The sequence below is a fragment of the Danio rerio genome, chromosome 9 (assembly GCF_049306965.1).
Source record: "Danio rerio strain Tuebingen ecotype United States chromosome 9, GRCz12tu, whole genome shotgun sequence".
In the NCBI taxonomy this organism is placed as follows: domain Eukaryota; kingdom Metazoa; phylum Chordata; class Actinopteri; order Cypriniformes; family Danionidae; genus Danio; species Danio rerio.
Window position 1 is genome coordinate 23,559,143 of NC_133184.1, and position 14,511 is coordinate 23,573,653.

The window sequence follows — 14,511 nt, forward strand, 5'->3', positions numbered from 1 at the left end:
TCATGGATTAAAAGAAATAAAAATAAATGCTAGTTTTTAAAAGTTTGCTGTTATATACAATCACAATGACAATAATAATACATTTAAATGATTAAAATCTATTTAATAGTGCTGTATTTCTGTTTTTAAAATAATGAATAATTAAAAGAATGATAAAATAAAATAAAACAAAATAAAATAAAGTAAAAATATTTATGAAATAAAATAAAAATAAATAAAACAAAACAAAACAAAATAATAAAATAAAATAAAGTAAAATAAAATAATCAAATGAAATTATAAATGAATAAAAGAAAAAAATAATAAAACAAAAACAAACATCAAATAAAACAAAATAAAATAATAAAATAAAGTAAATTAAAATAATAAAATAAAATAATAAAATAAAAGATGAAAAATAAAATAAAGAGAAAACAAATAAAAACAATAATAAAAAATAATTAAAGAAAACAAAACAAAACAAAATAATAAAATAAAGTAATATAAAATAACAAACAGTAAAACAAAACAAAATTAAACAAAATATAAAAAAATTAAACAAAACAAAAAATATATAAAATAAAAATAAAAATAATACAAATAAAATAAAAAATACAGTCTACAAATTGTGCTTACACAATTTGTTCTGCTTGTCACCAGCCTTTGGCATTGCCAAAAATAGTATACATATTTAGGCCTTACTTACACTTGATCTAAACTACATGCCTTAGCCTCACAACATCCACAACATACTTCTAATTTTTTAAAAAATATTTCATCCATTTTTCACAGAAAAAAATCAAGTTCATAAAGGGTTGGCGAAGACCTGCCAATCCCTTTTGAGGAAACAATTAAATGACACAGTGACAACAGGCAGGCAGATTCATGACACACCAACACCCCTCATTTATAAAGCCCAACATTAAAGGGTGTGTGTGCATAGCTGGGTCATTAAGACCTCACAGCCCTGTTCAGTGACATTCAGCGGGTAAAGAATGTTCCTGGTTTCACAAACGAAAGCCACTAATAATTACTCATGTCAGCTTGCATCAATCGCTCTTTGTGTTTTGGCTTCTTCGCTTTCAGCTCCATCATACAACATAAACATTTCAATGGAGGAAATGGCTTCCATTGAGTTAACGTCTCCCCAAAGACTTGATGCATTCTTATCTGATTCACCAGCCAAAATCCACACGTAAATATTGTAAGCGTATAATCTTGGTGTGATGAGCAAGTACCGCACAAACGCAGCTCTTGTTTGTCTGCTTATGGCTAGGACAATTGAGCAATTCACAATCTACCACTGATGCCATCCAGTGCCACACGCCATTGAGCAAATGACATATTCATTCTTTCACAACCTTTATAATGAAAACACTATACAAGTCACAATGTAAATCTTTGATTCTATAAACTTTTGATATACAACAGTGTAGCAACAACACTCTTTTACTGACCTGAACTGACTTAAGCAGCTGTGAGAAAACAACAAGTTTCCAGTGTTTTTCCCTTATGGTACATTGAGCTATTACAGTAAATTGTATATTGTACCAAAATATCTGGAGGGCAATCTCATACAAAGCATGTGAATGTACTGAAAGAATCGCTTTTTAAAGAGATGTTTATGTGTGAATCAGTTCAGCTGGAGCATGAGATGATGGGATATACAGTATGCTGAACAAGAACAATATTGTTACTGCACCACAGTTACTTTTTACAATCTTTAATATTTAAATGGAATTACCTATAGTCCGTCATTATGACCACTGTACAATACAAACAATGCTGGGACAAACCCAATTGTTGTGTTAAAGTTTGTAATTATTCTTAATTATTAATTTTCTCATTCATTTTAGTTTATTCTTTTATTCCACAGCAGAATAAACTACCAACTATTCCAGCATATGTTTTAAATAGCGAAGGCCATTCCAGCCGCAACCTAATATTGGGAAAAATCCATACACACTCATTCACACACACACTCATACACTATGGCCAATTTAGTTTATTCAATTCACCTATAGCGCATGTATTTGGACTGTGTGGGAAACTGGAGCACCTGAAGGAAAACTCATGAACAAGGGGAAAACATGCAAACTCCACACAGAAATGTCAACTGGGCCACCCGGGACTCAAACCAGCAACCTTCTTGCAGTGAGGTGACAGTGCTAACTACTGAGCTATCAAGCTGCCCTATTTTTAATTCTTATTAAATTATTTGCTATTATTTTTATTACAAATTTAACCCAACAGTTGGGTTCCTCCATCTCTGACCCAAATTATTTTTTTTCTTTACTGTGCAGAATATTAAAAAGCAATTTTAATCACTTTTATGAACTACTGGAATGCAGAAAGAGATATAATTCTTTATCAATAACATTATGTAATCACTAACATGGCAATATATTCATTGGAAAAGACAGTAATAAAACACTAACAAAGTTCACACAGCTAGCAGGATTTCACCATCTACGATGACAAGAAATGAAACTGTCACAGATGATTCACAGCTAGTCATATAGTGGTCATCTACAGACCAATACATAAACCATACCATGATAAATTTTGTCATGTGTTTATGAGAATATATATTTATGAGAAGAAGCTGGATGGTAATGCATTTAATACATCCTGCATTTAAACATTAATAATACGCATGCTAAGTACATGGACAAAACAGGGAGCATGTACATCTCAATCACATTTTATTTTAAAAGGCAAGGCTTTAAAAATGCTGTCCAGAAATGTCATTTAGAGTAAAATTAACTTCAAAGATGTAGCTTTAAATTAAAATAAAATGTAAACTTGATGTACTAAAACACCAAAAACAAACGCAAAAAATAGTAATAATATAAATGCAGTTATATATTTATTTTATTTTTCAAAATGTTGAAAAAAAACACAAGTAAATAACATTTATTAATATTATTATAAATTATTAAAAAAATAATCAAATATAAAGCATAATAAATAACAGTTCCTAGTCTAAATCAAACAAATTATTTACTCAAAATATTTATAAAAATGAGATGACGCAGTTTCGCAGTAGGTAGTGCTGTCGCCTCACAGCAGGAAGGTCGCTGGTTCGAGCCTCGGCTGGGTCAGTTGGCGTTTCTGTGTGGAGTTGCATGTTCTCTCTGCGTTTATGTGGGTTTCCTCCGGGTGCTCCCGTTTCCCCCACAGTCCAAAGACATGTGGTACAGGTGAATTGGCTAGGCTAAATTGTCCGTAGTGTATGAGTGTGTGTGTGGATGTTTCCCAGAGATGGACTGTGGCTGAAAGGGCATCCGCTGCATAAAAGCATGCTGGATAAGTTGGCAGTTCATCCCGCTGTGGCGACCCCAAATTAATAAAGGGACTAAACCGAAAAGAAAATGAATAAATGAATTAATTAATAAAAATGTATTTATTCTGACCAATTTATTCATTCATTCATATTCCTTCAGCTTAGTCCCTGATTTATGAGGGGTCACCTAACTTATCCAGCATATGTTTTACGCAACAGATGCCCTTTCAGCCAAAAACCCAGCACCATGCTGGGAAAAACCCATATACTCTCTCATTCCCATACACTCATTCATTCATTCATTTTCTTGTTGGCTTAGTCCCTTTATTAATCCGGGGTCGCCACAGTGGAATGAACCGCCAACTTATCCAGCACGTTTTTACACAGCGGATGCCCTTCCAGTCGCAACCCATCTCTGGGAAACATACACTCAAACATTATAGCCAATTTAGTTCATCCAATTCACCTATACCACATGTCTTGGACTGTGGGGGAAATCTGATCACATGGATGAGACCAATGCAAACACAGGGAGAACACGCAAACTCCACATAGAAATGTCAACTGGAACTTTAACCACTCAAACCAGTATTTTAGTGGATGTCTTGTGTAATTTATTGCCCAACGTATTACAAAAGTCATTACAAAAATGGTAATAACAGGGCACATTTGAATGTATAGGGAAAACATTTCACTCTTAATTATACTTTTAATGTTTTAATATAATGTTGATCATGTTTACTGGCAGACATAAACAGGCCATCCAACTGAGCAGCTGTCATGGTGAAAGAACTGCCCAAGGGACAGATGACCTGAAGTTGTTTCCCTCGCTGAGACACTTGCTTTTCATGTATTGATGAGTAATAATGAATGCAGGCCCTGCTTATCTCAAGCCTGCCAGCAATAGCCTGCAATATCTCCTCACGTTGCCCTCTGTGTGACTATGAACATTTGCCATCAAACTCCACAAGGGCTATAAACCACAGATCTGTGTGAGAGATCTGAGAACTTTAATATGGCATGCAAACTATGCCCTCTCACTTCAGAAAGTTTACTGCCATCTGTATTAGCTGAAACGGGAAAATGCCTATATTGCTTCAGAACACAAAAATAAAGTGTGGCAGTCATAAAAAAGAAATGACTGCTGAAAAACAAGGCCTACTAAATATCAGAGTTTGAACAACGCTGATCAAATATCATCTAGTTTTCAACCAGCGTACAGTTAGCACATGCAAAATATATGGTTTACACAAACCCACAACAGAAAACAAGCTACAATGATAGCATTCTTGTTGTGTACAGGATGTAAACACCAACATGTTCCTAAAGTATATAGAGTTACACCATAAGGACGAAGCAGAAAACAAGCTAAAAAAAGTAACAAGAATCCTATCACCGCTGCACTTCATCTAGTGTCAAAAAGCGACCTGTCAATTCTAAAATTAGAAACCCTGGACCACTTCCGACAAATGCCTGTCAGTGGACACAGATAAACCCTCACACTCGGCTATAAACACACACCCTCAGACGTATACGAGTGCGGTAAGTGATAATAATGATAGCCTATGGGGACTGGATGAGTCCTGTTTAATCAGAGCCTCAGTATGTTTCTATGGTAGCGAGGGTGTGGTGTGGTAACCGTCATGTAGCAAGGCTTCATTGTTTAATCTCGGCCCACAGGTTTGTGTCTGATGGCACTGTCACTTCTACTGAGCCAACAATGACAGGCCAGGCAGAAACACCAAGCCTTCCTTCACCATATTCAAAGCAGTCTTATCAATATGGGAAGGATGATTTCAGCCATTTGAATCATTACTAATTTGTGTGTGACGTGATGTAGATATGTCACAGCTCTCCAGCACACAGCAATAATTTGTGCTGGACTAGTTTGAGCCAGAGCTGAACACACCTTAGTCAAATGAGGCAGTTCACAAAAGGATTGACTATCAGAAGACACAGGAAATGCAAACAGCCCACTAAATGAATTAATCAACCACACAGATCTTTTTTGATTGTTCCAAACTTAGTTATTTTGATACAATAAACATATTTTAATTTTTTTTTTAAACCGTACTGAAAATCTTGATATATTTTCCTCAAATTGTTTTTATACTACCAATTAAAGTGAATGAGGACTGAAGCTTCCAAAATATCTGTAAACAGCAATTATTTTGACAAAATAGTCGTCTGTATTAGGAATGTACAGATCCGATCACGTGATCAGAAATCGGGCCAGATCACGCTGTTTTAGGTCCAATCAGAATAGGATGTTACCTCCCAATCAGGACTCAAATATATATTTATACACAGTTGAAGTCAGAATTATTAGACCCCTTATTTATTTTTTCCCTTAACTTCTGTTTAACGGAGAGAAGATTTTTTCAACACATTTCTAAACATAATAGTTTTAATAACTCATTTCTAACAACTGATTTATTCTATCTTTGCTATGATGACAGTAAATATTATTTTACTAGATATTTTTTAAGACACTTCTTTACAGCTTAAAGTGACATTTAAAGGCTTAAGTGGGTTAATTAGGTTAACTAAGCAGGTTAGGGTAATTAGGCAAGTTATTGTACAACGATGGTTTGTTCTGTAGACTATCGAAAAAAATTTAGCTCAAAGGGGCTAATAATTTTGAACTTAAAATAAATCATAAAAAAAATAAAAATTGCTTTTTATTCTAGCTGAAATAAAACAAATAAGACTTTCTCCAATAGAAAAAAAATATTATCAGACATACTGTGACAATTTCCTTGCTCTGTTAAACAACATTTAGGAAATATTTTAAAAAGAAAACAGAATTCAAAGAGGGCTAATAATTCTGACTTCAACTGTTTTTGCATATATTCTCATTATTTATTATTATTATTATTATTATTTATTTTTTGACACATCTAGAGTTATGCGGTGGCACAGAGTTGGACCTCTTTCTTGAATTCACACAGAAACAGCAACACGTGTGGCATGACACTTTGTTACAGAGATGCTATTGGTTAAATGCTGGCAAAGTAGAACACTAGAGCAGCTTGAAGCGGAAAGCGCGAGTATGTCTTCAGTGTTGAGGTATTATAAAGTTGATGATGTCAACATTGCCATAGGAAACTGTGAGAAATGTAAACTTGGGATTGCTTGCGGGTGTTTTAAGTTGAGGTGCTATTTGTTTTTATATAATTTCTTTTTATATTTATTGTTGCTCTAAAATCCAAAAGTGAATAATTGATGTTATTTAATACTAGATTGTTCAAGCTACCTCACAGAAGTACTCTGTTTGTTAACAGAGTTGTTGAATGTTACAATAAGGTGAATTAAATAAAAAATAAGAAACTGGATCAGGATCTGTTTTTTTTTTTTTTGCTCTTCTTTATTCTTTTTTATGTATTTCAGAAGTATTTGATCAGGTTTTGGTATCGGTAGATACTCAAAATCAAATGCCTTTGACCCAGACTCGAGGGCAAAAAAACTTGATCGGGACATCCCTAGATGCATAATTTTTCACGATCATGAAGAAAACAAAACTTAACTTTTAAACTTTTTTAATATCATCAGCATGTAAGATTGTCCAAATTTACATTGTTTATAAAATTTGATATTTGATATATTAACGTCAGATAGTTTGAAATATGTAATTTTTGTGAATAATTAAAGTAAATGAAGACCGCCAAGGTAAAAAATTACATAAAAGTAGGTCCACCCTGAATCTGCACGAGCAGAAATCTGACGATTTTTAGCCCATTGTTGAGTCTATTCATTTACTTGTGTAAATGTGTGTAAACTTACATTGATTCAGTTTTTAAATACATTTCAGTATATTGAGTAATATAAAAATGTTCATATGATTTATCTACAATATAGTTTGTAAAGTAACATTTTCCCTTGTTTAGTAGATATATTAAAAGAGAGACTTGCTTTGTTTCCAGTTTTTTACATTTGCATTGTCAACATCAAATAAAAGTAATAAAAAATATTTTTAAAAAGTAATTTCTAATTAAAATACTCTCAAAATGATTCAGCATAAATTCACAGATTTTTATTATTATTTATTTTTTTTACAAAATTCTCTGCAGAAATATCAAAAAAATGTCCGCAGATTCTGTCTGGCCCTACATAAAAGTACCACATTTAATGACTTGTAAGGTCATATGGTAAGTTTATGTGAGGAACAGGTTAAATGTATGTTTTCAAGGCTCTGCTTAAAATAGAAAACTATTCATACATTTTGCCTTTCATTAACATGAAAAGGATGTTAAAGGTGCCATAAATATGAATAGTTTTGCTAATCGGATTAGCTAATCGCTCTAGTTGTTCAGAGTTTAGAAATGATTCAATCAGTTTAGCGAATCTTCTGAATCAAATCAGAATGATTTGTTTACATACTGAACTGCTCCAGTTCAGCCTTTTCAGTTCTCAGTGATCAATTCTCTGATAGCAAAGATTGTCAATGAATGACAAATCTGCAAGTCATGTATATTGCAGGAGTTCAGAACACTTGTAAAATAGCACACAAGTCCAAACAATTGTTATGGTGCATTTGCTTGCATATTAGTGAAGTGTAAAAGTTTGATTCCTATTCACTGTAAAAACAACTAGCACATCATTGAATATGTATCCTTTTGTGTGTTCATATGTCAACAAGTCACAGTTGGACTGACATGAGGGAAAGTGATGAAAAAAATTGTATTTTTCTGTGAACTGTTGCAGTGACTTAAGAATGTTCTAGTTCACTTACGTGACCTGGAAAATATAATAGCCTGGTAATTCTTCTGCTTTTGTTTGCAAATATCAAAGCAGCAATGAACATGTCAGAGCTGGGCTGACAGATCTCACAACGTCACTGTCTCCCAAAGACACACCTGTGAGAATACTGAACAGGTTGATCAACATACCATGTTTTTTTCACAGGTATGGGCTGATCCAAACCAATGAAACTAAAACAGTCCAGCACACGCACACAACACAAACACCTGCTGAGAGGTGAATTCACTCACGGAAAGTCTTTAATCTGTTTTTATCTCAAATTTACACACAGACAAACACACACAGGCCACTTGTCAGCATCTGTTTCAGCGATAGTGAGTGTTTATGCTTCACCGATGAGGGCGATTCTGCTGTTTTAAGATCAGATTATGTATTCACTGCAGGTCTACTGCCTTAATTGACTCATCTTTCATTTTTTCACTTGACAAAACGGCTATTTCCATGTTTTTTTAATAAACAAAACAAATTCATGCAGAATTAGAGTAATAATTGATCATATGATCAATTATTGTATCTATTAGCTATCTGTATGTTAACAACCACAACATATTTAAAATAGCCATTAAAAGTAAATTTCATTGACTAAAAAAAAAGATTTTGAATTTACTTTGAAGTAGTAAAATCCCTAAAAACCACACATCCTTATAAATAAAATGACGCAATAAATTAAATATGATTTTATTTTGTAAATAGAAAGAAATAAACATACTCCAAAAGCCATTTTCACAGCGAACTGGCTCAATTGAATTTAAATTACTGGTTTGGTACTGTAATACAAGCCTGGTTTACTAAAATTTGTGAATATGCCCCGTGGACAATAAGATCTGCCAAAATCACCATCCAATGAGCCATAAACAGTGGTTGGTTGCATTTTTCATAGCTAAGCCACAGCTATTTTCACATTGGCAGATGGTCAAGCATATTACAGAACACTGTAAGTTGTGAAAACCAAAACTTACTTGACAGTCACACGTGTGGATAAGTCTTGCAGGTCTCCTGGGTGGAAAAGCTGTGCTTCTTTTAGTCCAAGCTTAGCGCAGGCTTTTAGGAAGAGGTTGATGTTGTCCTGTAGACAAAGAATATGTGTCCACCTTGTGAGTTAGACAGCAGTCATACAGGAATTCTTTGGCACAGGCAGTCCAGAAATCATTGCATCCAAAGTTCAGTCCAGTGAGCTGAAGCAGTGGGAGGAGACGAAAGAGGGCAGGTGGCAAATAAAAAGTGACACCATAAAAGCAAAGAATGAAGGCAGGACATCCCTGACTGATCTGTGACAGTACCTGTGAGAACGGGAGTTTGGCCTCGAGGTGGAGCAAAAGCATGACAGAGGCCACTATAGTCTCCTCCCCTGCACATGTAAGGCAGTCACACAAACACACACACACATGCTTGCTCTCCCTTTTCACTCTCTTACCCAAACACATACCTACATGTGCGCAAACACACAAACTCAAGCGCACTCTCCCTTTTCACACCCAGAAACCGCCACTTGAGTCTCTCAGCAGAGTATTTGAGGAATCTTCAGGGTGGTGGAGTATTTTGGAGACAGGGTTACCATGAAACACAGGTGACTAAAACGGCAAACTATTTCCCTCGAGCAACTGCTAAAACGCTTTGGTGGGTGGGTGAGGAAATGCTTTAATATAAGGAAACTCGAGATCATGTGTGTGCATCCGGGATGGCGATGAAGTTGTGTTATTGCATAATTTCAATTAGACTTGATAAAGCATCTGGATGACATGTTCAGAACTTGCAGCCCACCCTTTCCTGAATTTCAGCTCCTTCTGAAATAATTACAGGGTGCTTCGGCCTATATTTAAACAGCAAACATGCTCATTAGCAGATGGCAATGAGGAGTTCTAGTTTTAAATCATCTCCTTGTTTAAACAACTGTGCAGTCCTGTTTTCTGAGACACGGGGTCAAAAGTCTTACCCTGACCCTGACATCAAAGCGTTTGCTGAAGTGCATTTCTACTACTGGCTTGTTTGTCCCTCATATTAACATACATTTTGGTTTCACTTTCACTACATGGTGTTACATGTCTCTTTTTCCATTTTCAGCCATTTTTAAAATTACTTTAAACTAGAAATGCCTAAACTAGGGTGGGGACAAATGATGGGGAAGATTCAGGTGAATTCCTCAAACAGAGATTGTTATTTCTAATTTACCATTACCTTTTGTTTGTTTGTTTGTTTGTTTAATTGATGAGCTACAAAAAAGCACAACTAAAATTAAACGTTTCAATTAAATATTGTGAATTAATTAGATTTTTAAAAGGGTCATGAAACATCAAAACACGTTTTTTAGATGTTGACAGATAGATGCAGATAGATACAGTTGAAGTCAGAATTATTAGCCCCCCTTTTAATTTTGTTTTTCTTTTTTAAATATTTACCAAATGATTTTTAACAGAGCAAGGAAAAGTTCACAGCATGTCTGATCATATTTTTTCATGGAGTCTTATTTGTTTTATTTTGGCTAGAATAAAAGCAGGTTTTGAATTTTTATGATTAATTTTAAGGTAAAAATTATTAGCACCTTTAAGCTATATATTTTTTCGATAGTCTACAGAACAAACCATTGTTATACAATAACTTCCCTAATTACCCTAACCTGCCTAGTTAACCTAATTAACCTAGTTAAGCCTTTGAGCTGTATAGAAGTGTCTTGAAAAATATCTAGTAAAATAATATTTACTGTCATCATGACAAAGATAAAATTAATCAGGTATTAGAAATGAGTTATTAAAACTATTATGTTTGAAATGTGTTGAAAAAACCTTCTCTCCGTTAAACAGTAATTAAGGAGAAAAACAAAGAAGGGGGCGAATAATTCAGGGGGACTAATAAATCTGACTTTAACTTTATATGTGTGGCACATTATTTTTGTAAAAAAAAAAAAAAAAAAAAAAAAATATATATATATATATATATATATATATATATATATATATATATATATATATATATATATTTAATATTTAATATATATATGTAGCTTCGGCCCACCCCCCTTAGTCAAGTTTGGTTCTTGGCCCTTCATAAAAAAGCGTTTGGACACCCCTACTTTAAACCAAGCTTCTGTGTTTAATAAAATACCGCAAAACAAGCTTGCAAAATTTCTATATGAACACAAAATAAAACAGAAGAAAATGATAAAGAAAGCATAGCTTTTGTTTCTGCTCTGATAAACACGAAACAACATCAATGCGTTTTTTTTCTGCTGTTTACTTTTCTTCAGTTTCAAACCACAAATTTGATTTCAGTTTAAATCTCATCTAGCTAGCATACGTGACAACACAAACTGTAATGTTTAAATATTGGTTCAGTAGGCAGTGAGAAAGTAGACTTCTGTGGCTGTTTGAATGCATTCAAGCTCACAAACATTTATACTACTAAAACAAACTGGCCAATATGTATTTTTCATTACCTCTAGATGTGAAAATAGTTTACATTTGTACTGTTGTATGGTTGATGTATCGGAACCTATTTTAGATGAAAATCTACAATCCAAGGTGCTCTAGATGCTGAGGAAATCTGTTTTAAAATTAAGCTTTTAGCAATGCATATAACCAATTTAAAATTATTTTCTTATATATTTATGATGGGGTAGCCCAATGGCTCAGTGGTTAGCACTGTGGCCTTACAGCAAGAAGGTCGCTGGTTTGAGCTCCAGCTGCATCAGTTGATGTTTCTGTGGAGTTTGCATGTTCTTCCTGTGTTCGCTTGGGTTTCCTCCGGGTGTTCCGATTTCCCCCACAGTCCAAAAACCTGCACTATGTACCCCTTTTTTTTTTTTGTTTTTACTATGTACCCTTTTTACAAGCCTGTTATGATGCATTTCACGGGCATCATCATCTAAAAATTCTTGAAAGTTTTTAATATTTTGATGTTTTTTTAATGAAAATTTATATTTATTTACGTATGTATTTTATCATGGCACAGGACAGTAAATTTGAAATTATTCTCTCCTCTGGCTGCCATCATCAGTCTCACACAATTATTTTCCTTTTTCTGAAGGTTTTTGTAACACCATTGTGGAGTTTTTCCTTTATTATCTGAGCAAATAAGATTGCAAAAAATAATTTGTTGTATTCTCCCATTCACTGCGCTCTAAGTTTATCCAACTTAAACGACTTCTGCTGCTGAGAAACCCAGAAATGTAAAAAAAGGTCTATAGTTGTATTTAATAAACTAATTTGGCCGTAATGTACGTGTGTGAATGTGTATGAGAGAAATGATATATATATATATATATATATATATATATATATATATATATATATATATATATATATATATATATATATATGGTGTTACATAAAATATGTTCATAAAACATGGTATTGATTCTTTAATGATTATTTTAATGATTTTTGCATCACATAATATACATAAAATGTATAATCACAAAAGAGAATATAGTGCACATAAGTTAAATGCCAACAAGCATGTATAATTCTCACACTCCAACAGCTTGATTGGTATCCTCACCCTTTCACCTACACTTATGTGAAGTATCTGAGAAATGAAAAGGTCCTTCTAGTCACCTGTTTACCTGAATTCCTGAATGCTAAATGTCTGTCGAAGCAGGGTGACTAGAAACAAACCAACAATTAGATATTTTACCTTTACTTAGAATTTTAAATAACCTGAAATTTCTCAAAAGGACACTTCAGTGAAAACATTGATAGGCATACATTTTGCACAAATATCTTTGGCACAGTGACATATTCGCTGACTGAAGTGGGTCAGATACCTCCACAAATACAACACATCTGAACTACTTTGCTTATACAAAGTGAGGCTGATCAATTTACAATCACAAAATACTTCAGATGTTTTAACCACATAATTTTGAGCTTTCCCAAAATCAATGTCTTGTATTTGCAACTAAGTGATGTTTTCAAGAGGATCACGTGATATGATTGATTGTGGCTAGACTCTCATCCACACACTGCAAAAAATAGATTTGTTGTCTTGTTTCTAGTCTAAATATCTAAAAATTCTTAAATCAAGAAAAATTTTCTAGACAAGCAAAACATAATGTCTTGTTTTAAGAAATAATATGCCAATATTAAGTCAGTTTTGCGCTAAAACAAGCTAAATAATCTGTAATGGGGTAAGCAAAATAATCTTGTGTCAAAAAAAATAACAAGATGGCTTTGCATACTGTACTGCAGATTATTTTGCTTGTTTTAAGGAAAAGCTGACCTCATATTGGCACATTTTTTCTGATAACAAGATGATAACCTAGAAATTTTTTTCAACCTTTTAAATAATATAGATTGGATTTTGTTAGCAAAGAAAACTTGTATAACTTAACTGCTTTAGGTCAAACCAGTTAAACAGTAAAAATGTTTTTAATTAATTTAAGCAAATTTAAACATTCATTAGCACAGCTGAGTTCATCTTAAGAACCAAATCACGCAGACATAATGATTTGAGAAAGAATCTCTAACTCTTCAGTGAGTGTTCATAGTCCTGTCAGAAAACTATGAGTCTCCAGTCAAACCATTCTTTGCAGCCTTGCTGGTTGGTTGACCAATTATGATTAAGGAATTTGGAGGGGTTGCATACCATGCATTCATATTTTAATCATCAAATAGTAATCCAAGGTGTGCCAGTGCACCTACTGTAATAGTGATAAAGAGTAACAGAGTAGAGCGCAAGAACCATTTTGGGTGTGATAAACTATAGTGAACAGGGAATAATACACCAGTTCAATAAAGCATTAAATTTAACACGTATCATGAGTTTAATAAAAGAAATAATAAAATATAAATGCTTAAATGCCCACTTTAAGAGTAAACAAGCTTGGTGGCCTGTGGAAAATTCTATTCAAATAATAAGTTCTGCCAATTCTCCTTTCATAGTGGTCAGGCCTGCTGCAAATATATCCATCCAGCTCAATTATAGGGGGTTTATGAAGGGCTTCGCTCTACAGAATCATCTCTACAAAACCTCAGGCCAAAGCCCTGCCAGAATGAGTTTTCTAATGTGGCCGACCAGTGTGCCACACAAGTGTAGGCTTCCTCTCTTCAAATTGTTAAAAGGAGGATCAGTTATCCGGGGAAACACAAGGGTAAACCACGGCTCCGGTTTGATGGAACTATGGGAAAGTGATCCAGAGATCATCACAAGCCAAACCCTGAGTAGAGTTTAGCGATCCAAAGCCAGAGTCACTACGCAGTCCTCAAAACCATAGATTTCCGCTCTTGCACTAATGAGCCTTGATTTAACAAAATTTAAAACCTCTGTATCAGAATGAATCTGTGACTAACAAAAGCTAAGCTGCCAGAAGGAACAATAATGGTGCTGGTGAGATTTCAGAGCCTTGAATAAGCCTTTCATTCTGTGGAAAAATATCTTTCATCAGTCATAAACATGCTTGGATAAGTGCACTGTGTTCTTTTGCGTCTTGCAGTTTTCTGGTTGCTCAGACACAGCTCGCTTACAGACAAACTTTACAGGCTCAGCAGTAT

At 34.0% G+C, this 14,511-nt stretch overlaps 1 protein-coding gene across 50 annotated transcripts in view; it reads right to left on the reverse strand.

Moving 5' to 3' along the window:
• The window catches only part of lmo7a (LIM domain 7a), a 76,500-nt gene that overhangs the window by 49,085 nt on the left and 12,904 nt on the right, over window positions 1-14,511 (reverse strand). For 47 of the 50 annotated variants that reach the window (XM_073911898.1, XM_073911891.1, XM_073911903.1 and 44 more), the window contains exon 4: window positions 8,986-9,092. In XM_073911898.1, the coding sequence (XP_073767999.1) occupies window positions 8,986-9,092 (107 nt within the window). Of the gene's footprint in view, window positions 1-8,985; window positions 9,143-14,511 lie in introns of those variants that run through there. The other 3 variants (XM_073911908.1, XM_073911910.1, XM_073911909.1) reach the window with 1 other exon arrangement.